The sequence below is a fragment of the Ranitomeya variabilis genome, chromosome 2 (assembly GCF_051348905.1).
Source record: "Ranitomeya variabilis isolate aRanVar5 chromosome 2, aRanVar5.hap1, whole genome shotgun sequence".
Taxonomy (NCBI): domain Eukaryota; kingdom Metazoa; phylum Chordata; class Amphibia; order Anura; family Dendrobatidae; genus Ranitomeya; species Ranitomeya variabilis.
In genome coordinates, this window is record NC_135233.1 from 236,564,858 (window position 1) to 236,587,148 (window position 22,291).

Here is a 22,291-nt window from a genome sequence, read left to right on the forward strand (position 1 = left end):
TGAGCTCTCTGCATGTAGGACAGAGTTGAGACATCTGACACTGTTGGTCTGCCATTTCAGCAAGATTCAGCTATATTCTAGGCATTATTTCAGACATCTGACCCAAGTTCCGCTTTTGAGATGGAAAACCCCCATACAATCCGTCTGGCTTATATCAGTTCATTGTCAGCCATTTTAAGCCATTGATTATAATGTATATATTAGCTGTGAGTATATGAGTATATATGATTATAGAGCAGTATACATGCAAGTGAGATCTACATGATATACATATTTCTATCACACCTCCAGCATATAAAGAGTTCTCTAACATCTGTGACAAGAAGAATGCAGATCAGCTTCCTCCACACAGGCATTATGACTGTCCCATTGAGTTGCTTCCTGGGGCAGCTATTCCTTTTGGTAACGTATACCCTTTGGCGGCACCTGAGCTTCAAGCCTTAAAGGAGTATATTGATGAAAATCAGGCCAAAGGCTTCATACGTCCTTCTTCCTCACCAGCAGGGGCACCTATCTTTTTTGTAAAGAAGAAGGATGGGACCCTGACACCCTGTGTTGACTATCGGGAACTCAATAAGGTAACCGTACGAAACCGTTACCCTTTGCCTCTGATTCCCGAATTACTGGAAAGAGTCCGCCATGCTAAGGTGTTCTCTAAACTGGATCTTCGTGGGGCTTATAATTTGGTGCGTATTCGTCCAGGGGATGAGTGGAAGACAGCATTCAGATGGCGCAGGTGCGTCCAGTGCGATTGGCAGTAGTCTGTTCCCAGCGCAACCTGCACGTGTCACAGAATTTAAAAGGGCATCCCGGATTGTCTGTTTCTGTTTGGTTCGATTCATGTATCGCTGCTTTTACAGTTGTAAAAGAAAGTTTTTTTTCCTTCTCTCTCTCCCCTGAACTTCCTCTTTTTTTCAGCTGCGAGCAGAGATGCATTGTAAATCACACTGTCACATCTGTTTGTTTTTTTTCCTGACTGTTTTCAGCTGCAATGCCGGCTATGTGCTTTTTGTGAAGAAGTGAAACAAATTGTATCTATCATTTTTGATGCGACATACGTGTTTTCAGATACGTGATTTTAGTGACATTGATTGCAATAGCATAAGAAAGGGGAAGTGTGTGTCTCTAACTGCGTTGAGCGCAGAGAGAGGGGAGAGGAAAAATATATATATAGCTGTCTTTTAGGCATTTGAAGGTTTTCCTTCTAAGTTATTATTAAAGTAAAGTTTTTTTGTTATTATTTAGTTTTTTTTCCAAATTTTTTTTCTAAAGTTTTTTCTTTTCTGCCTCTACCTTTTTCTGTTTAAAAGGGAATAGTTTTTTTTATATCTTCCTTTTTGTATAAAGATTTTGAGGGTTTTTTTTGTTTTTTTTTGATGGTTTTCTTTAATTCTGGTCTCAACGTCTTACATCAATTTTTTGAAAGTATGTTTTTTCTTTTATTTTTCGTGCTTTTATATACGTACCTCATTGAGATCTTTTTTTTATTGTGTTTTTTATTTTTATTTTTGCAATGGGAAATAAGTTGGCCAAGCAACAGGAGAATCTTTTACTCCCTGATGAGCAAACAGCTCCTAGATAGTGGCAGAACACGAAGGTGTTAAGTATGTGAAGATTTTTGGAAGGTATAAAGTACGTGAAATTCATAAGAATGGCAGACTTCAAGCTGCAGAGTGGCATGACGTAGAAAGGAAAATAAGGGAAGTTAGCTGATGTTAGATTGCTGAATGCCAATACATGGTATGAAGTAGCAGCAGAGCTTACATCGTTTAGGTGGTACAGAAAGTTATGTGAGCAAACCAGGAAGTGATTTTTGTGGGTATGAGATGGGAGAATCTGCGCAGTCTGCTTTTAGCAGAATCCATGGTATAGGTAGTTATTTTTGCACAGTATGTGGCGCGCCCCGTCTCTCCCTACAGGGAGAAGGCATCATTGCTCCACTCTATTGTTCTCATTCTGTTGTCAGTCTTTTCTCTCCGCGTTCTTCTCTCTCACTCTCTTTTCCTCTCCTCTTCCTCCACACTTTCTCTTCTCTCTCTCCCCCTCTCTATCTCTCTCCTTCACACCTTCCATCTTCTCCTTACCCCCGCTCTCCTCTTTCTCCACCCACACTTTTCTCTTTCTCCACTCCTCTATTCTCCTCTCTATCTCTCTTCTCCACACCTCTTCTCCTCCCTCTTCTCTCTCTCTCCTTCTCCTTCTCCACTCCCCCACCACACCTGATCTCCTCCTTCTTTTTCTTCTCCTCACCCATCTCCACTCCTCCTTCTCCACTCCCCCACCACACCTATCTCCTCCCTCTTCTCCTCACCCATCTCCACTCCTCCTTCTCCACACCCGTCTCCACTCCTCTCTTCTCCTCCCTCTCTCTCTTCCTTTGTCTCACTCATCAACCCCTCCTCCTTCTTCTTCCTCTTTTTTTTCCTCTTCGTTGCCGGCTGGGCCAACGCCCAATTCAAACAATATGGTGCTTACAGCACAAGGTTCCCCTTCCATGTCCCTGGCACAGTCCAGCCATTGCCAGTGAAAATCCCACTACACACAATGCAGTAGGCAACCCCCCCCCCCCCAGAGATATCAGGCAGCAGACAGCTCAGCCCTGGGTGAAGAGGGGGGAGTACTGATCATCTACAATCTGCTGATAATGTACAACTTCAGCACCAGTCAGAGCTGCCTACATTCACACCAACATAGAATTATAAGCCTAATCCATCACAGCTTCAGTAAGGGGGAGACATCCTCACATAAGAAAAAGAAAGGCAACTTCTAAGCCAAGTTATCAGCCAGTGTAGGACCCCAGTACAAGCTATCACAACTATTCCTCTGATGAAGATGAAGAGGGAACATCATACATGCTGTCCAGTACTAGAAAAGAAACCCACAGGCACCAAGAATACAGGGGCAGATAGAGGCACCACCATTACACTATGTGCACTGCACTTCAAGTCAGGTGACAATCTTCCAGACCCAGGGATGCATCCCATGCCTTTTTACCGAAGAAAGTAGCAGAAGCAGCAAACATATGCAGCCACCTGGAATGATCTCTGGGCCATGAATGGAAATAGAAGCAGGTGATGCACTCTGGCCAATCATGAAGGAACAATTCAAACTTCCAGCAGAATCAGACGTACACGCTTGGGAGTCAGGGCCACAGCTAATTGTACAGCTCAGAGAGTGGGCCAAAGGCAGATTGGCAGGACAAGCCCTCGGCTTACGGGACATGAGCCAAGAAAAGACAGAGTCTGTAAAGAAGTTTCATGGCAGAGTAATGCAAGCATTCCAAGACTTGGGCTTCACCATTCATGACCAGATACACAGGCAAATCTTGGCACAGGCCTTTGTGCATGGACTGAGACAGCCAATCAGGAAACCACTGATAGTGGCTAGGCCTGAGAACAGGTCAATAGCAGTGGACTGACCCAGCAAAATGGTTTATGTGCACCTAGGAGACTGTTTATTGCTAATTTTTGCCAAAACTGCCGCCATTATAGCACCACAAAGAGCGCGAAGAAGGAAACGGGTGCTGTGCTGCTGAGAACGCCAGAAGGGGAGCCAGAGGTGAAGACACTGCAAAGTGCCGATCAACACACCGGAAGAACCGCTGCAGACTCCAGAGAGGAGACACCGACCTCAATAAGGTTAGCAAAGGGGAGAAGCTATGTCAGACCAGGGGTAAGAAGTGACGGCAGATGCAGCCGCAGCCCCTGTAATGCCCCAAGACCTTGGGTTGGATGCAGCCGCCGGTCTCATGGCACCCCCGGGCCTCGCCACAAATGCACCTGCAGGCCCCGTCTTACCACCACAGCTTCAATCAGCAGGCCGGTCCCCGCTGCCGCTGCAGTACCCATCATGCCGTTGTCCACAGTAGCCAAAGGGATTGAGTCCCAACCAGGGGTGCAGAAGACAGCCCCTCTCATGGTGACCACTGACCTGGAAGCGCAACCACCCTACAAAGACAGAAAAAATGTCAAGTGTTACATCTGTGGCAAGTTTGGCCATTACCAGAACCAGTGCAAAGCACCCACGCCCCCAAAGAGACTGGACCCATGCAATCCAAGAGTTGGTCCAGAGAAACAGGTCAAGGAGGAAGTGCAGAAAGCAGTGAAGTACCCCGTCCATAGGACAGAGGCAAGCAAGCCAGGCCCGCAAGACACTATGCTCCTGACATGTAAAACTTCATCTGCAGGACCAATACCTCAAATTACCCTTAAAGTGGATGGCGTTGTCGGATCCAAAGTGGTGCAGCCAGAAGTGTGATGACACCTGTGGAACTCGCTGATCCCACCTGCCTATCAGAATCCTCTGTGTCTCTGTGTCTCGCATGGGCATTGGTGGTCAAGTCAGGCATTCTCAGCTTACAAAGCCACTGAGCGTGTGCACTCAGCCAGGATACTCTATCCTGTCCCAGTTTGTGGTGTAAAGGACCTGCCACTCAACCTGCTGGGATCGAACCTACTGCAGAAGCTGAAGGCAACCACAGTGTTCCAGGAAGATGGGACAGTGACACTTTCTTCATCCCTGACCCGAGAAGAGTCATGCTGGCGGCCCTACAAGAACATTGACCAATCGATGAGGCATACCCAAGGAGGTACTGGATGTAGTACCAGAAAGTCTATGGTCTAAGGGACCCCAGCACGTGAGAAAACCTCAAGTTGCCCCAGTACGGGTGTCACTCAAGCCATGTACCCCGTACCCTCGTAAGGCCCAGGCCAGGCCTAGAGTCAAGCTGCCTCTGACCAACTGAAGGTCTACCTGGAAATAGGAATCATTGTTCCTTGCACATCACCTTGCAAGCCTCTGCTTTTCCCGTCAGAAAAAGACTGTAAAAGGAGAGCCAGCCAAGTCAGAATGGTACATGACCTGAGAGCTGTGAATGACGCCACGGTGTTTGAAACTGCAATTATGCCGAATCCGCATACTCTGCTCTCAAATCTGCCTGCCACAGCAAAAGTGTTCACAGTGACCGACCTGGCTAATGTTTTCTTCAGTGTTCCCCTTCACCCGGATGACCAGTTCCTGTTTGCCTTAACGCACCAGGGGGGACACCACACATGGACAGTGATGCCACAGTGGGCCCAGAACAGCCCTTCACAGTTCACCAAAGCAATGTCCACAGTCCTCACCAACTGGGTCGCAGAACATGCAGAAGTAACCCTGCTACAATACATGGACAATCTACTCCTTTGTGCAATTGACTTTGACACGTGTAAAGCCCATTCCTTGTATCTCCTACTCTACCTGGCGGAGCAGCACTGCAAGATCTCAAAGAACAAAGTCCAGTGGTGTCTGAAGCGAGTTACGTTCCAGAGACAATGTATTGCTCACCAGGCGAAACACCTGACAGATGACCGGAAGACCACAGTGGAGAAGATGGTTCCTCCAACAACTCCAAAGGTGCTACAGGCCTTCCTTGGTCTAGTTTCGTATTGCAGAGCCTGGATCCCTGATACCTCAGTCCTAATGCAGCCTCTGTGTGAATACGTCAGCGTGACCCCGTTCCTCCTGACTGATGCAGCCTTCAGCTCGTTCAAGAAGTTAAAGGCGCAGTAGTCTCAGCGCCAGCACTAGGCCCATCTGACTACGAGAAGCCATTCCGTCTCTACTTGATGAGAAAAGAAGGCCTTGCTACTGGAGTCCTGACGCAGCTTCAGGGGAGAAAGCAGAGACTTTCGGACTACTTTTCAGCTTGCCTGGATCCAGTTGCAAGGGGAGCCTCTTCCTCCCGCATGAGAGCAGCAGTTGCAGCACACGCCCTCCTGGACAGGACTACTGACATCAGTGGAAAAAAACATTGGAAATCCTGGCTCTGCATGACATCTCAGCAATCCTCAACCAAACCCAGCTAAAACATCTCTCCACCGCCAGGCATCTTTGCCTCCAGTGCTCTCTACTCCTGCCCAACAATGTCACCATCTCCAGATGCACAGTCCTCAACCCATTCACTCTACTCCCACTCCCAAGGGGGGATACAGATATGGACCCTCAGATAAAAAGTCTGCATGGGATCTGAATTTGCTCCGGACGGATGACCATGGTTGCTTCAGCATCATGCAACAGGAAACAGCAGGACTACCCAAGGTAGCAGAAGAGCCACTGACCAACCCAGAGTTGATCCTCTATGTGGATGGCTCCAGATTTGCAGATGATGAAGGAAGATTCCACACGGGATGTGCAGTGACCAGCAATCAAGAGATCCTGTGGTCCAGAAGTCTGCCGCCCAGTCTGTCAGCCCAGGAAGCAGAACTGATAGCGCTGATGAAGGCCTACCAGATGGCAGAAGACAAGACTGAGAAAATGTATACCGATTCGAGGTACTCGCATGGCATAGCACACGACTTCGGACCCATCTGGGCTGCAAGGGACTTCATCACAGCAAGCGGAACAACCGTGAAGCATCATGGAGCCATTAAGGACCTGCTGAACGCACTTCAACTTCCAAAAGTGGTGGCAGAACTAAAAATCAAAGCGCATGGATAACTAAACACAGTAGAGGCACGAGGCAACAACATGGCGGATATGGCAGCCAAAGAAGCAGTCAAGGGAAGACAATATGGACAAGTGGAAGAGGTCGTAGAGCCGGACGGCTACCACAGGATGGCTGAAGACAGGAAACCTGACAAGATGACATCCTGGAATCTGCTCAAAAAGCTGCAAGAGGAAGCCCCAAAGGACAAGAAGGAATGCTGGATGCAGAAGTGAGCAACACATGAAGAAGGAAGGTTATACTCAATGGACTACAAACCCTGTTTACCCCGAAGCATGTACCTTATGGTGGTCCAGGGGGCACATGGGCCCACACACAGATTAAAGACACAGATGAATGATCCGATTGGTGCTTACTGGTTCGCTCCAGAAATCTCCACCCGAACAGCCAAGTGCACTAGCAGCTGTCTGACCTGCGGCAAATGCAACCCTGGAAGAATGGAGAAAGTTCCCACACATCGTCTTGCCAGACCACTGTACCCCTTCCAGAGGATCCAGATAGACCACATCCAAATTCCGCCAAGTGGAAGTTTCGAATATGCCCTTGTGGCCGTGGACATGTTCTCAGGATGGCCAGAAGCTTTCCCAGTGAGGAACCAGTCAGCAAAGACTACTGCAAAGAAGCTACTCTCAGAGATGAGATATGCAGATATGGGGTCCCAGAAGTGATAGAGAGTGACCAGGGATCCGCATTCACAGCAAGTCTCACACGAGAGATCTAGTCAGCAGTAGGGTCAGACTTAGGCCTACACACTCCCAATCACACTACTCAGTGTTAGGCACACTCCCAGAGGCCCAGAAAAGCTGTTACCATATGAAATTTTGTTTTGGTCTTGCCCCAGATTAGGGGTATCCTTTCCCTCAGCAGCTGATTATGCAATATGATACTTTGTCTGCTTATGTAATTGAACTCACCAAGAAACTTGCTAATATCCATTCTCGAGATTTTTTTCTTCATTGCCAGATCCAGATACAGTGTCCGGTACGCACTCCTTGAAGCCAGGAGACTGGGAGTTGGTGAAAAAAGTTTGTAAGAAGAACACCACTCGATCCCAGACTTGATGGTCCTGTTCAAGTGCTGCTGATGACACCAAACTCTGTGAAACTGGAGGGAAGACCCACTTGGATCCACTCATCGCAAGTCAAGCCAGTATGATGTTGTGGATGCCCTGCCTGACCGAATAGATGACCTAGCTGATAAAGACTACACATCGCTCACTACACATGCTATTGACTAAGAGACTGATTGCAACGAACCCCCGTTAGGGACCGATCTCCTGACCGCCCATTTGCGAAAAGTCTGTACGGAGTGGGGCGCAGGCGTTAGGCTTGTGTCAGTTCGCCGACAGCACAAAAGAGCTGGAGCGCTTTGGGACAGGAGGCTAGGATTAGGGCAAGTGATATCTAAGGGGGGCTTGTGATAGAAATATGTATATCATGTAGATCTCACTTGCATGTATACTGCTCTATAATCATATATACTCATATACTCACAGCTAATATATACATTATAATCAATGGCTTAAAATGGCTGACAATGAACTGATATAAGCCAGACAGATTGTATGGGGGTTTTCCATCTCAAAAGCGGAACTTGGGTCAGATGTCTGAAATAATGCCTAGAATATAGCTGAATCTTGCTGAAACGGCAGACCAACAGTGTCAGATGTCTCAACTCTGTCCTACATGCAGAGAGCTCAATTCTAGTTGCTTAATCAGCTTAATCAGCAGTCATATGAGCATTAATCACAATATTCCATATATGTTTAGATAACCAATGACAGAGGAGCTAGACAATATGGTAATTAACTAACCACCCCTAACAACCCCTAACCACTCCTTTCTATATGCTATCATAAAAACTATGTATGTACAATAAAGTATCAGTATTGATGGAATGTTATTGACACAATAATGTTGTGCAGTCTCATTCTTCCTTGAGCGCTCAAAATACTCAGTCTTATTGGGAGCGGCCACAGCACACACAGGGATAAGTTTATCCAACCCAAAAATTTCCATAACAGAGGTAAAGAAAATACCTGTACATGTGGTTCCGTAGCCTTGGACTCAGGGACAGCTTCTTTTAACGCTGAGTTGCTCCTTGTTGGAAAGATAATCTCCTTGGTCTCCCAGTTGATAATTGGGTTCTGAGAACGCAACCAAGGAATGCCTAAAATCATAGGAAAATGAGAAGAAATTAGCAAGAAAGAAAGTTGCTCCTGATGATTAGGCTCCAACAAAATTTCAAGGGGTACGGTCTCCTGATCCACAGGCCCAGAGATTAAAGGTGACCCATCCACTGTTTCCATGGTAATTGGAGAGGCTCTTTGCTGAATTTCAATACCATGTTCCTTGGCAAATGTGATATCCATGAAATTGCCACCTGCACCAGAGTCAATCATAGCTGCACTGGAAATCCACTGTCCTGAACACAGGATCTTAATAGGGAGAGAACAGTGAGAGTTCTTTTCCTTCAGCTCCTTGGGGGGTGAAGTCATAGAAGGTGACTGGAATACAGCGTTTAAAGGCAGGCTACATTCAGAGATGTCAGATTCATCATCACAGTTGTCATACTCCCCTATTGCTGCTAGCACCTTGTTAGGCCGTCTAGGACACTTAGGACAATTGATCAAGAAGTGGTCAGACTGGCCGCAGTAGAAACATAGACTTTCACGAAGGCGATGCTCCCAGCGCTCATTGATCTCGCGCCTCTGAACGGAATCAATTTGCATGGGCACCTCCTCCACCTCCCGAGATGCTTTACCTGCAGGCTCTTTGGAAGGAAGGGAAAAGTTAGAAATACGGTTATATGCAGCAAACTTCTCCTGCCTGCGCTCAGTAAGGCGAATGTCAATGCGCACACAATGCTGTATAAATGTCTCTAGCTCTTGTGGTGACTCAGAGCGAGCTAGTTCATCTTTTACAATACTAGACAGACCCCTTTTAAAAATAGGCAATTGTGCATAACTGTCCCAATTGGTATCTACCGCTAATCTCCTGAATTCAGTAGCATACTCAATAACAGAACGTTTTGCCTGGCGTAAAGACAATAAAGCAGATTCAGCAGTTGCACGGCGATTAGGATCATCAAACATTAATGCCATAGCGGCCAAGAAATCATCCAAGTTATTTAACCGTAGGTCACGAGACTCAATCATCGGATTCGTCCAGGCGAGCGCTCGTGCGGTCAGCAGCATTATTACACACAATACTTTGGATCTATCATTAGGAAAACGGTCAGCATGCACATCAAAATATAGCATACATTGATTCACAAAACCACGAAATTTGTCGCGATCACCATTAAATCTGAATGGGGCAACATAGGTGGGCCAGCTGGTGGCGGTTGCCCAGAGGGAAAAGTCGCTTGTGCAGCTATTTGCGTGCTTATGTCCTGAAAAGCCCGTCCATACTGGGACTCTATGCCAGCAAGTTTGTTTTCCTGGGCTGCCATGCGCTTGCTTAAGTCCTGCAAAGTCTGTCCAAACACTTATTGATTGTGTTCAAAGCTTCCAAACTTCTTTTGCAGACCTTCCACATCTTTCTGCAGTGATCTAATTATGGAAAACACCTGCTCTAGTCTGCTTTCTGCAGGCATTGTTCCAGCAGTCTCCTTTTTTTTTTTTTAGGCTAGATTATCCTGTAATAATTATAGGGGATAACTCAGGAGACTCTTTGCGTGGAACAAGACAACTACAGGACACAGTTTTATAAATGGTAAAGTCTATATTATCACACGGTGATTCGAACAGGTGCAGAGAGATACTCAAGTCCACAACACTTGGAGTAAATATTAAATGCAGCTTAGCAGTTTATAGGAAACTTCAGAGGAAAATGCAATCACGCAGAAAGTCTATGAAGCACAATTATTCTTGAGGATACTTGACACAAATAAGTCCTTGCTTAGTTCAAAACACAGATAGATATGCTTATAAGGCAGTTCAAATAATATCTTAGCTCAACCAGGGAGGTCTGGGTAATAGTCTCAGGTTCTTGCAGAGCAGAAACAGCTTACATGTCCAGCAAATGCAGATGGAATCAAACACGAGCAGCAGATGAAGGAGGATTACTGGAACTGGTGTATGCAGCAGGAACTCAGAGCAGAGTAGCAGGATAACCCCACAGGTTCACAGGAGCAGGTATATAGCCAGGGAGTCACCAGAGGTCAGGAGCTGGATGCAAGGCGGAATACTCTAGCACAGACTGAAGGCTGGGGTGGAGTTTTATAGCAGGAAGACACAGTGCACATGAGACCAAAGACGCCATCTTGGAAAAGGGCAGTAATGTACAAAAGGTAATAAAAAATGTTCAGAGTCCTGACAGGCAGTTTCAGTAGAGTGTAAAGATCACAAACCGGATTGAAGAGGGTTGAGAAGAGTTATCTGAGAGATAGCGGATAATATGGGAGTGGAGCAAGCGTTCCAGGAGTTTAGGGATGAAGGGAAGATTAGAGAGGTCTATAGTTAGCAGCACAGTTTAGGTCGAGGGATTTTTTTTAAAGTAATGGATGTATGATGGCATGCTTAAATGTGGAGGGAAAGATACTGAAAGAGAGAGAGGTTGAATATTTTTGTTAGGCGAGTGGTGACAGCAGGTTAAAGGGAGTGGAGAAGATGTGACGAAATGGGGTCACTGGTGCAAGTGGTCAGGTGAGAAGATGCAAGGAGCCTGATCACTTCTTCTGTGACTGGTTCAAAGTTAGAGAGTGAGCTAGATGCAGTGGGGAGGGAGGACAGTGCATGGCATGAGGGGATTGGGAGATAATTTCCTGTCGGATATGGTCAATTTTTTCTTTGAAATATTTGGCCAGATCATCAGCACGGAGATCCGTGGTTGGGGCCTGCACTCTTGGGTTGAGTAGGGAGTGAAACGTGTCAAAGACGTTTCGGGTTATTGGATAGTGAGGTGATGAGGGTGTTGAAATAGGTTTGTTTGGAGAGGTGAAGGGCAGTGTTGTATGTTTTAAGCATAAACTTATAGTGGATGAAATCTTTGGGTAGATTGGATTTCCTCCACAGACGTTCGGCGCACCTGGAGCACCGCTGTAGGATACGTGTTTACAGCATGTGCCAGGGTTGTGACCGTCTGTGCCGTGTTGTTCTATGTATAGGAAGTGCAGCTTCATCCAGGGCATACAGTGCAGAATCAGGACATGAGATGGAGTAGATTGGGGCCAATGAGGACTGCAAGTTCTTCATAAGTTTCTGGGTGTTAATGGCCTGTATGTTTCTATAAGTGTGGAAAGTGGGGGTGACCTGAGTGGGATGGCAGTTCTTGACAGAGATTGAAAGAAGGTTGTGGTCAGAGAGCGGGAGAGGGGAGTTTGTGAAATTATCCACTGAGCAAAGCCAGGAGAAGACCAAGTCGAGGGAGTTTATATCTTCATGTGTTGGATAGTAAGCTGCGAAAGGCTGAAGGAGGACATGATAAAAGGTGAGTAGCAGATGGGGAAAGGGAAAAGCATTGGGGATGTTGAAATCACCCATGATGAGGGTGGGGATGTCACAGGAGAGAAAGTGTGGAAGTCAGGTAGCAAAGTGATCCAGGAACTGATGGGAGGGGCCCGAAGGACGATACACCACCGCCACTCACATGGAGAAGGGGATGTAGAGTCTGACAGCATGGACCTCAAAAGAAGGGAAGACAAGTGAGGGTACTTGAGGGATAACCTGAAAGGTACATTTGGGTGATAGGAGCAGACCAACGCTTTCACCTGCTCTATCTAATTAAAAAATTAGGGGTAGATTTACAAGCAGTGGACTTCTGCTGGAGTCATTGCTTAGAGAGCCACCACACAACTACTTATTTCCCCCACTGTGTATGTGTGTGTATATATATATATATATATATATATTTCTACACACACACGCATTAATATATACATAGATAAAATATATATAGATAGCATAAATAACTAATAATATCCATACATTAGAATTATAATATATAAAATGATAAAAGATGGATAGATAAATAGATATTATGTGCATAGATTGATTTGAGTCATTTACATACTTTTTTCCATTAGGAAAAAGCCAGCTTTAATATCCGCAGTATCTCCTTGAGCCACTAGTCTGGTGAATATGATCATTGCCAGGTCTGCATCCCATCAGTAGATAGGACACATGAATGTGACCTAAATGTTCAGTTATTTTTACTTGTGAAGAACAGAAAGTGTTGGGTTTCTATGGACAGTTATGGGGATGAAATCATTCCTTATCAGGAATGCAATAATGCTGAGTGAGCAGAAAGTTCTGTATATAATCCCTCCAGCCAGCCCCTCGCTACTAACCTTAACCTTGGTAAGTTCTGGCTTCTCTGACTCAAGACTGAAATGCAAGCAGCAGTCCATTAATTTCTATAACTTGACTTTATTTTCATTTCATTAAAAGGAGCAGAGGATCTTTTCATCAAGACGAGCATTAACAGGTTAGTATTCCCACTAACAGATAATGATCCAATACCTTTTTAATGAGTTAATGTCTGTATCATTGAATGACACAGATAATCAAGGTCTTTTAAATATAACCAAAAAGTAATGTACTACACATACACTATATAGTATGAAACATTAACTTAATACAGGGTAATAAAAATGAACTGAAACTATTAAAAACATTACTTAATAATGATGTTATGTTATACTTAGGCAATTGTTTATGTACAAGGACACAAAGTTATTTATATTTAGGTCGCTGCATATTTAAAAAAAAAACCCTTGGAAAAATAGATTATTAAATTTTCATACAGGCCACTTCAGTCATGGGAGATGGTGAAATGGCAGTTTTTGGAGAAGCTGCTCCATACCTACGAAAATCAGAAAAGGAAAGGCTCGAGGCACAGAACAAACCATTTGATGCCAAGAACAATTGCTTTGTGGAAGATGCCAAAGAACTGTATGTGAAATGTCTTGTCATCGCTCGCGACAGTGGCAAAATCACTGTGAAGACCAATGATGGAAGGGTATACAGTATATTTAATCATTCATTATATAAAAAAAAAGTTTATTACCAATAAATATCTTCAAAGAATAAACCGTAAAAAAAAAAAAGGAAATAAAACTTGAGTAGACTAAACTTTCAGCTTAACCAAGCATCTTTTCCTCTTTTCAGGACATCACTGTTAAAGACAGCCAGGTTTACCCTCAGAATCCTCCCAAGTTTGACAAAATTGAGGATATGGTTATGCTGACCCACCTGAACGAGGCGTCTGTGCTGTTCAACCTCAAAGAGCGTTACGCAGCCTGGATGATCTACGTACGTTATTTTCTCTGATTAGTAAATATAACAGACCTGAGCAGTAAAAAAAAATAACTAGAAAGCACAAAATAACATTAGAAACAAAGATTTTTTTTTTTATATAAAATAGAAAAAATAAATGTTGCCTTTATCATGTAATTGCAGACCTACTCCGGCCTTTTCTGTGTCACTGTCAACCCCTACAAGTGGCTGCCAGTGTACAACCCTGGCTACAGAGGAAAGAAGCGTATGGAAGCCCCCCCACACATCTTCTCCATCTCTGATAACGCCTATCAGTTCATGTTAACAGGTCATTTTTGATTTTTACATTAAATTATTCTATTTTCCAGAGTTAACAATAATAATAATAATAATTTTATTTGTATAGCGCCAACATATTCCGGAGCGCTTTACAATTATAGAGTCTTATGTGAACTGATTACTTAGATTTTCCTTTAATTTCGAATTCTAGATCGTGAAAACCAGTCAATCCTGATTACGTAAGTAAAATTCCAGAATACATGTTCTTATATTTGTTCCAATGTTTTAGTGACATATCTTTGCTGTTTCCAGCGGAGAATCCGGTGCTGGAAAGACTGTAAACACCAAGCGTGTCATCCAATACTTTGCAACAATTGCAGCTGCTGGTGATCCACTAAAGAAGAAGGAGTCAAGCAACAAGCTGCAGGTAAACTGTGAATAATGGCTAACATCAATACCTAACAATACAGATACCGGTATACTGCATTACATCACATCCTGGTGTGGGAATACATCATATATTGTGTATCTTAGGGAACACTGGAAGATCAAATCATCCAGGCCAACCCCCTGCTGGAAGCCTTTGGCAATGCCAAAACTTTGAGAAATGACAACTCCTCTCGTTTTGTAAGTAGCAGAGCTGTTTTAGAATACATATACTTGTGTTATAAGAAAATAAGTCCTTTACTGAAGCTCCATATATACACAACCCTTAGGGTAAATTCATCAGAATCCATTTTGGAACAACAGGAAAACTGGCTTCTGCTGATATTGAGGCTTGTAAGTCTTAGATTACAGACTTATTTTAGTCATCTAGCATGTGTCTTCTTACCATCACTGACCTGTGATATCACTCATCTACAGACCTGCTGGAAAAGTCCAGAGTAACGTTCCAGCTTTCTGCAGAAAGGAGCTACCACATCTTCTACCAGATCCAGACCAACAAGAGGCCAGAAGTTGTTGGTTATTTTAGATTAATTTATTCAAATTGGAGGTTGACAGTGAGTTGTGGAATTTATACCAAACATCACTTCTTCCTAGAAATGCTTCTCATTACCACAAACAGTATTGCACATAGAATCCCCTTAAAACTTAGCTTTTAATAATATCAGTATAAAACCCTGACCCAAAGCAAACCTTGGTTAAATAACCACGATAAAATACCACCAATAGGTAACCTGTTGAGGTACTACAATAAAGCCTACTACTCACCACTGCCTAGCTGTGGAGGTTGGCACCCTAAGAGGCGATTATTTGGCGCCCCCACTCAGACGTAGGCTGTCCCTCACTTCCCTAACTTATCCCTACCAACATAGGTGGGAAAACAAAATAGTGGAGAGCAGTGGTGAAAAAAAAAAAAAAAAGTGGAACAAACAACCTCAACATATAATAGCAAACACCCCCACTTGGGATAATGATAACAGTAATAATGCAGCACTTAGTTCATTAGCGGCCCATGTCATAGCAAATAGTTGAATCCAACAATAAACGCTAAGTGATCTCTTGTCATCCTTTAGCATTATATGTTGGTCTGCTACTCCGGTCCCTATTGTTGTCTGTATATGCTATCATTTTTATCTAGGACGAACAGGGAACTGAGATGTTTATTGTTGGATTCAACTATTTGCTATGACATGGGCCGCTAATGAACTAAGTGCTGCATTATTACTGTTATCATTATCCCAAGTGGGGGTGTTTGCTATTATATGTTGAGGTTGTTTGTTCCACTTTTTTTTTTTTTTTTCACCACTGCTCTCCACTATTTTGTTTTCCCACCTATGTTGGTAGGGATAAGTTAGGGAAGTGAGGGACAGCCTACGTCTGAGTGGGGGCGCCAAATAATCGCCTCTTAGGGTGCCAACCTCCACAGCTAGGCAGTGGTGAGTAGTAGGCTTTATTGTAGTACCTCAACAGGTTACCTATTGGTGGTATTTTATCGTGGTTATTTAACCAAGGTTTGCTTTGGGTCAGGGTTTTATACTGATATTATTAAAAGCTAAGTTTTAAGGGGATTCTATGTGCAATACTGTTTTTCTATAATCCCCACTCTATTCTGTCTTGATTTTTCTCATTACCACAAACCCATACGACTACCCCTCCATCAGCCAAGGGGAAATTTCTGTGAAGAGCATTGATGATGTAGAGGAGTTTATGGCCACAGATGTAAGACAAATATCATATCATTTCCCCGGATACTCTTCTTGTATTATTAGAAGCTCTGAGAATATAATTACAAATGTTATACTGTATATTACACAAACTTTATTAGAGCTATGATCTTTAGTTTTCTTAAGGTTTATGATTATAATGACATGTATAGTAAATGATATATACACAGACACACACTGCGGAGCTCCAGTCTTCTTGCATTATTAAAAGCTTTAAACATACAATGGCATATATGTATATGTGCAGAGTGCTATCGATATCTTGGGCTTCACACCCGATGAAAAGAATGGCATTTTCAAGATGACTGGCGCAGTCATGCACCACGGTAACATGAAATTCAAGCAAAAGCAAAGAGAGGAGCAGGCTGAACCCGATGGCACAGAAGGTACAGTAAATAATCATATATGAGGCTTCTGTAGATTGTTAGATTCAGTGAATATAAATGATAATTTCTGCTTCCTTAGTTGCTGATAAAATTGGCTACTTGATGGGTCTGAACTCTGCTGATCTTCTGAAGGCTTTATGCTATCCAAGGGTAAAAGTTGGAAATGAGTATGTCACCAAGGGACAAACTGTTCAACAGGTAAAAAAAAAAGTGTTAGATGTGGAAGGTGAAAATATAATACAATGAGTGATCTGTAGACGTATGCAATGTTTATTACTAGGTTTACAATGCCATTGGTGCCCTCACTAAGTCAATGTATGAGAAGCTTTTCTTCTGGATGGTCACACGTATCAACCAGCAGCTGGACACTAAACTGCCGAGACAGTTCTTCATTGGCGTGCTGGATATTGCTGGATTTGAGATCTTTGACTTAAGCTGAATTATGATACAGTCAACAGAATCTGTTTCCCACAATACAGTGGCTCGTGAAAATATTCACCCCTTGGCATTTTTCGTGTGTTGCTGCCTAACAACCTGCAATTTCACAGGTTTGTTTTTTTTAAGGTTTGCCTACAAACCTGCCTACAACGGTGAACATTTGGTTTTCTTTATATTTTGAAGCAAACAACAAATAGGACACAATTACTGAAAACTACAGTATGTATAACTATTCACCCCCCCTAAAGCCTCCTTTTGTGGCAATTACAGCTGCAAGTCACTTTGGATAAGTCTCGGAGATTTCCACTGTGATTTTTGCCCAATCTTCAAGGCAAAACTGCTCCAGCTTCTTCAAGCTAGATAGTTTCCTCTGATGAACAGCAATCCTCAAACCTGACCACAGATTCTCAGTTGGATGAAGGTCTGGTCTTTGACTAGGCCACTCCAAAACATTCACACGTTTCCCCTTAAACCACTTGAATGTTGCTTTAGCAGTATGCTTTGAGTCATTGTTTTGTTGGAAGGTGAACCTCCGTCCCAGTCTCAAATCACTACAGACTGAAACCGGTTTTACTCAAGAATATCCCTGTATTTCGCACCATCCATCTTCCCCTCAACTCGGACCATTTTCCCGGTCCCTTCTGCTGAAAAACATCCCCATGGGATGATGGGGCCATGTTTCACTGTGGGGATAGTGTTCTTGGTGGTGATGAGCTGTGTTGGTTTGGCACCAGACATAGCATTTACATTGGTGGGCAAAAATTTCAATGTTGTCATCCTCTGACCACAGCACCTCCCGCTATACATTTGGGGAGTTCCTCACATGTGTTTTGGTAAGCTCAAAATGAGCCTTACAGTTTTTGTGTGTAAGTGTATGGAGTGTACAGATTATTGGGAACTCTGCAGCTCCTTCAGGGTTACCTTTGGTCTCTGTGCTGCCACTCTAATTAATGCCCACCTTGCCCAGGCTGAGTTTTGGTGAGCAGTTCTCTCTTGGCAGGTTTGTTGTGCTATGATGTCCTTTAAATTTTATGATGATGGATTTGATGGTGCTTCGGGGCATCATCAGAGATTGGAATTTTTTTATTTTTTTTGTAAACCAATCCTGGCCTGTACTTCTCAACTAAGGATGTGGCTTATAAAGGTAATTGCTTGCACCAAACATTTTTAGGGGCTTCTTAGCAAAAAATACATATGCACTTGCTAATGTATTTGATCCCATACATTTAATTTATACCTACATTTTTGTCACTTCACCAACTTAGACTAGTTAGTGTTGATGAATCACACACAAATCGGATTACAAAAATATTTAAACACAGGTTGTAATGTAACAGAATAGGTAAAAAGCCAAGGGGATGAATACTTTGACAAGCCACTGTACAACAGCATCTAAATGTTTCTTTTCACATTATCTTTTCCAGTACAACAGTCTAGAGCAGCTCTGCATTAATTTCACAAATGAGAAACTGCAGCAGTTTTTCAACCATCACATGTTTGTCCTGGAACAAGAAGAGTACAAGAAGGAAGGAATTGATTGGGAATTCATTGTCTTCGGTATGGATCTGGCTGCTTGCATTGAGCTCATTGAGAAGGTTGGTACCAGCTCTACCTATTCATTGCTTAAAAAAAACAACAACACATAAGACATCTGAACTTAAAGGGAACCTGTCCCATAGTTGTTGCCTATATCATCTGCATCCACCAGAAACTAGACTTCTTTAATAGCATTACTGGAACCCCTTCATATAAACCCAGCTGTCTGACATACCTAGGGAAATGCCTGTTATAATTTTCCGGTGACATAGGCTAATCAGCGCTGAGAAGTTGAATGGGCACCTCCTCTGTGCCAATAATTGCCACTTCTCCTGTCTTGACTGACATGGATCACATTTCTAACAACATTCCCACATCCTGTTCAACTTTCATACCTGTGCATTAGGGAACAAGACTTGTGCAAACACAGCAGACCAGGTGGCTGATGTAGAAGACATTATCCATGTCAATCAAGCCAGTAGGGGCGGTGTCTCCGAGCCTTGAGGTGGAGGTGAGAATGGTTATATTCAGACCACTTAGCACCAATTTGCAGATGCAATAGACAATTAGAAAAGGCATTTTCCTAGGTATTTGGGGCAGCTGAGGTTATATGAATGGATTTGCTCATAAAGACATCTAAAGGAGTGCTCATAAAGACATCTAAAAGTTGGTGAATACAGTTTATGAATAGAAAACTTGGCAACAGATTACCCTCTATGCCTTTTGTTTTATGCATATAGCCCATGGGTATCTTTTCAATCCTGGAGGAAGAATGCATGTTCCCCAAAGCTACTGACACATCCTTCAAGAACAAGCTCTATGACCAGCATCTTGGAAAGTGCAAGAACTTTGAGAAGCCCAAGCCCACTAAAGGAAAGGCAGAAGCCCACTTCTCCTTGGTGCATTATGCTGGTACTGTGGATTACAACATCACTGGCTGGCTGGACAAGAACAAGGACCCGCTGAACGAGTCTGTTGTTGGCCTCTACCAGAAATTTTCAGTGAAACTGTTGGCCTTCCTATACTCCTCTTATGCCGCAGCTGATGGTAAGTATACAACTGAAGCAGTTCTTAGAGCGGTGGTATACAGTTATATGAAAAAGTTTGGGCACCCCTATTAATCTTAAGCTTAATATTTTATAAAAATTGTTTTTTTGCAACAGCTATTTCAGTTTCATATATCTAATAACTGTTGGACACAGTAATGTTTCTGCCTTGAAATGAGGTTTATTGTACTAACAGAAAATGTGCAATCTGCATTCAAACAATTTTAGCTGTTGCAAAAAAAAACAATTTTTATAAAACATTAAGATTAATAGGGGTGCCCAAACTTTTTCATATAACTGTATCTTATGCAATTTTATTTAATTTAAAAATGTATTCTTAATTTGTAGCTCCTGACGCTGGAGGAAAAGGTGGAAAGAAGAAGAAGGGATCATCTTTCCAAACAGTCTCTGCTGTCTTCAGAGTAAGTTCTTCCACCACAACCTGAAAAGTTTTCCTAGCAAGTAGAAATATGTGAAGTTCACTAACAAGCGCTTTTTTTGCTAAATAGGAAAATTTGAACAAGCTTATGGCTAACCTGAGGAGCACTCATCCTCACTTTGTGCGCTGTCTGATTCCCAATGAGATCAAGACTCCAGGTAAAAACTCTTCCACAAAATATTAAATAACCATTAAAAATTTTCATATGCTTACGGTTTTGTTAATATTCACTTATATTGCTCTCCTGCAGGAATTATGGAGAATCATCTGATCATCCACCAGCTGAGATGTAATGGTGTGCTGGAGGGTATAAGAATCTGCAGAAAGGGATTCCCCAGCAGAATCCTCTATGGTGACTTTAAACAACGGTAAATACCTGATCATATCCTTCAGTTACCAATTTCTTATTAAAGAAATTATTCCACTTAGATAATCTTCTCTGGAATTGAAGCTGATCCAGCAATCACCTGCGTACCACAAGTACAGTTTATTTAATCCCTGGGGATTATCTTTATTCACTGGGAGAAGATCTTTGTTGTCACTAGAAATGTAGTTTTAGATAAAGGAAAATTGTGTAATTGTTGGTTGTGTTGAGAATGCCTGAGCACAATGGACTCATTACATTGCTTTGGCTCACAGAGTAGGTCTCAAGCTAAAGGCCCCGTCTCACATAGCGAGATCGCTAGCGAGATCGCTGCTGAGTCACAAGTTTTGTGACGCAACAGCGACCTCAGTAGCGATCTCGCTATGTGTGACACGTACCAGCGATCAGGCCCCTGCTGCGAGATCGCTGGTCGTGTCGGAATGTCCTGGACCTTTTTTTGGTCGTTGAGGTCCCGCTGACATCGCTGAATCGGTGTGTGTGACACCGATCCAGCGATGTCTTCACTGGTAACCAGGGTAAACATCGGGTTACTAAGCGCAGGGCCGCGCTTAGTAACCCGATGTTTACACTGGTTACCAAAAAAAACAAACAGTACATACTCACCATCTGTTGCCCGTCAGGTCCCTTGGCGTCTGCTTCCTGCTCTGACTGCCGCCGTAAAGTGAGAGCACAGCAGTGACGTCACCGCTGCGCTCTGCTCTCACTGTACGGCGGCACACAGTCAGAGCGGGAAGCAGACGGCAAGGGACCTGACGGGCAACAGATGGTGAGTATGTACTGTTTGTTTTTTTTGGTAACCAGGGTAAACATCGGGTTACTAAGCGCGGCCCTGCGCTTAGTAACCCGATGTTTACCCTGGTGCTGCAGGGGGACTTCGGCATCGTTGAAGACAGTTTCAACGATGCCGAAGTTGTTCCCCTGATCGTTGGTCGCTGGAGAGAGCTGTCTGTGTGACAGCTCCCCAGCGACCACACAGCGACAAAACAGCGACGCTGCAGCGATCAGCATCGTTGTCTGTATCGCTGCAGCGTCGCTGTGTGAGACGGGGCCTTAAACAAATAAAGGGAAAGGGAATAGAAAGGAAATATCAATGCTACAACCCATTTTAAGTATCATGTAAAGTGTAGTTATGATATCTGCAAGTGCTCTGTTTGTACTTTAACAGTTTTACTTTTCCATGGCCATCTGCAGCTACAAGATCCTCAATGCTGGCGCAATCCCAGAGGGACAATTTATTGACAGCAAGAAGGCCTCTGAAAAACTCCTTGGCTCTATTGATGTGGATCATACCCAGTACAAGTTTGGACATACAAAGGTAAAGAAACACATTTTAGAATAATAGACAAAATTAAGCATTTGAGAATGGATAGTATTAGCTTTACATTCTGACAGGTTTTCTTCAAAGCTGGTCTCCTGGGTGCGCTGGAAGAAATGAGAGATGAAAAGCTGGCACAGCTCATCACTCGTACTCAGGCTCTGTGCAGAGGTTTCTTAATGAGAGTTGAAATCAAGAAAATGATGGACAGAAGGTATTTAGCATTAAAACTTAAATATTAGTATGAAGAATAAATACTGGCAATGATTTTATATTTTATCAAGTGCATTTTTATTTCCTTAGGGAAGCAATCTATGTTATTCAGTACAATATCAGGTCCTTCATGAATGTTAAGCACTGGCCATGGATGAAGCTGTACTTCAAGATCAAACCTCTTTTGAAGAGTGCGGAGAATGAAAAGGAGATGGCCAACATGAAAGAAGAGTTTGCGAAGACCAAAGAAGCCCTTGCCAAGTCAGAGGCAAGGAGGAAAGAACTGGAAGAGAAAATAGTTGTTTTCCTGCAAGAAAAAAACTACTTAGTGCTGCAAGTGCAATCCGTAAGAAAAAAAAACAAAAAACAATTGGACAAGTTAA

At 43.4% G+C, this 22,291-nt stretch overlaps 1 protein-coding gene across 1 annotated transcript in view; it reads left to right on the forward strand.

Annotated features, from left to right (window-relative positions):
- The window catches only part of LOC143805170 (myosin-4-like), an 81,343-nt gene that overhangs the window by 40,836 nt on the left and 18,216 nt on the right, over window positions 1-22,291 (forward strand). Inside the window, exons 2-21 of the mRNA XM_077284130.1 lie at window positions 12,876-12,912; window positions 13,234-13,446; window positions 13,596-13,739; window positions 13,887-14,031; window positions 14,194-14,221; window positions 14,295-14,409; window positions 14,517-14,609; window positions 14,699-14,762; window positions 14,847-14,945; window positions 16,042-16,145; window positions 16,398-16,536; window positions 16,616-16,734; window positions 18,399-18,569; window positions 19,251-19,557; window positions 19,905-19,978; window positions 20,066-20,153; window positions 20,246-20,363; window positions 21,572-21,695; window positions 21,773-21,909; window positions 21,999-22,254. Of these exons, the coding sequence (XP_077140245.1) occupies window positions 13,246-13,446; window positions 13,596-13,739; window positions 13,887-14,031; window positions 14,194-14,221; window positions 14,295-14,409; window positions 14,517-14,609; window positions 14,699-14,762; window positions 14,847-14,945; window positions 16,042-16,145; window positions 16,398-16,536; window positions 16,616-16,734; window positions 18,399-18,569; window positions 19,251-19,557; window positions 19,905-19,978; window positions 20,066-20,153; window positions 20,246-20,363; window positions 21,572-21,695; window positions 21,773-21,909; window positions 21,999-22,254 (2,526 nt within the window). The 5' untranslated portion in view covers window positions 12,876-12,912; window positions 13,234-13,245. The remainder of the gene's footprint in view (window positions 1-12,875; window positions 12,913-13,233; window positions 13,447-13,595; window positions 13,740-13,886; window positions 14,032-14,193; window positions 14,222-14,294; window positions 14,410-14,516; window positions 14,610-14,698; window positions 14,763-14,846; window positions 14,946-16,041; window positions 16,146-16,397; window positions 16,537-16,615; window positions 16,735-18,398; window positions 18,570-19,250; window positions 19,558-19,904; window positions 19,979-20,065; window positions 20,154-20,245; window positions 20,364-21,571; window positions 21,696-21,772; window positions 21,910-21,998; window positions 22,255-22,291) is intronic.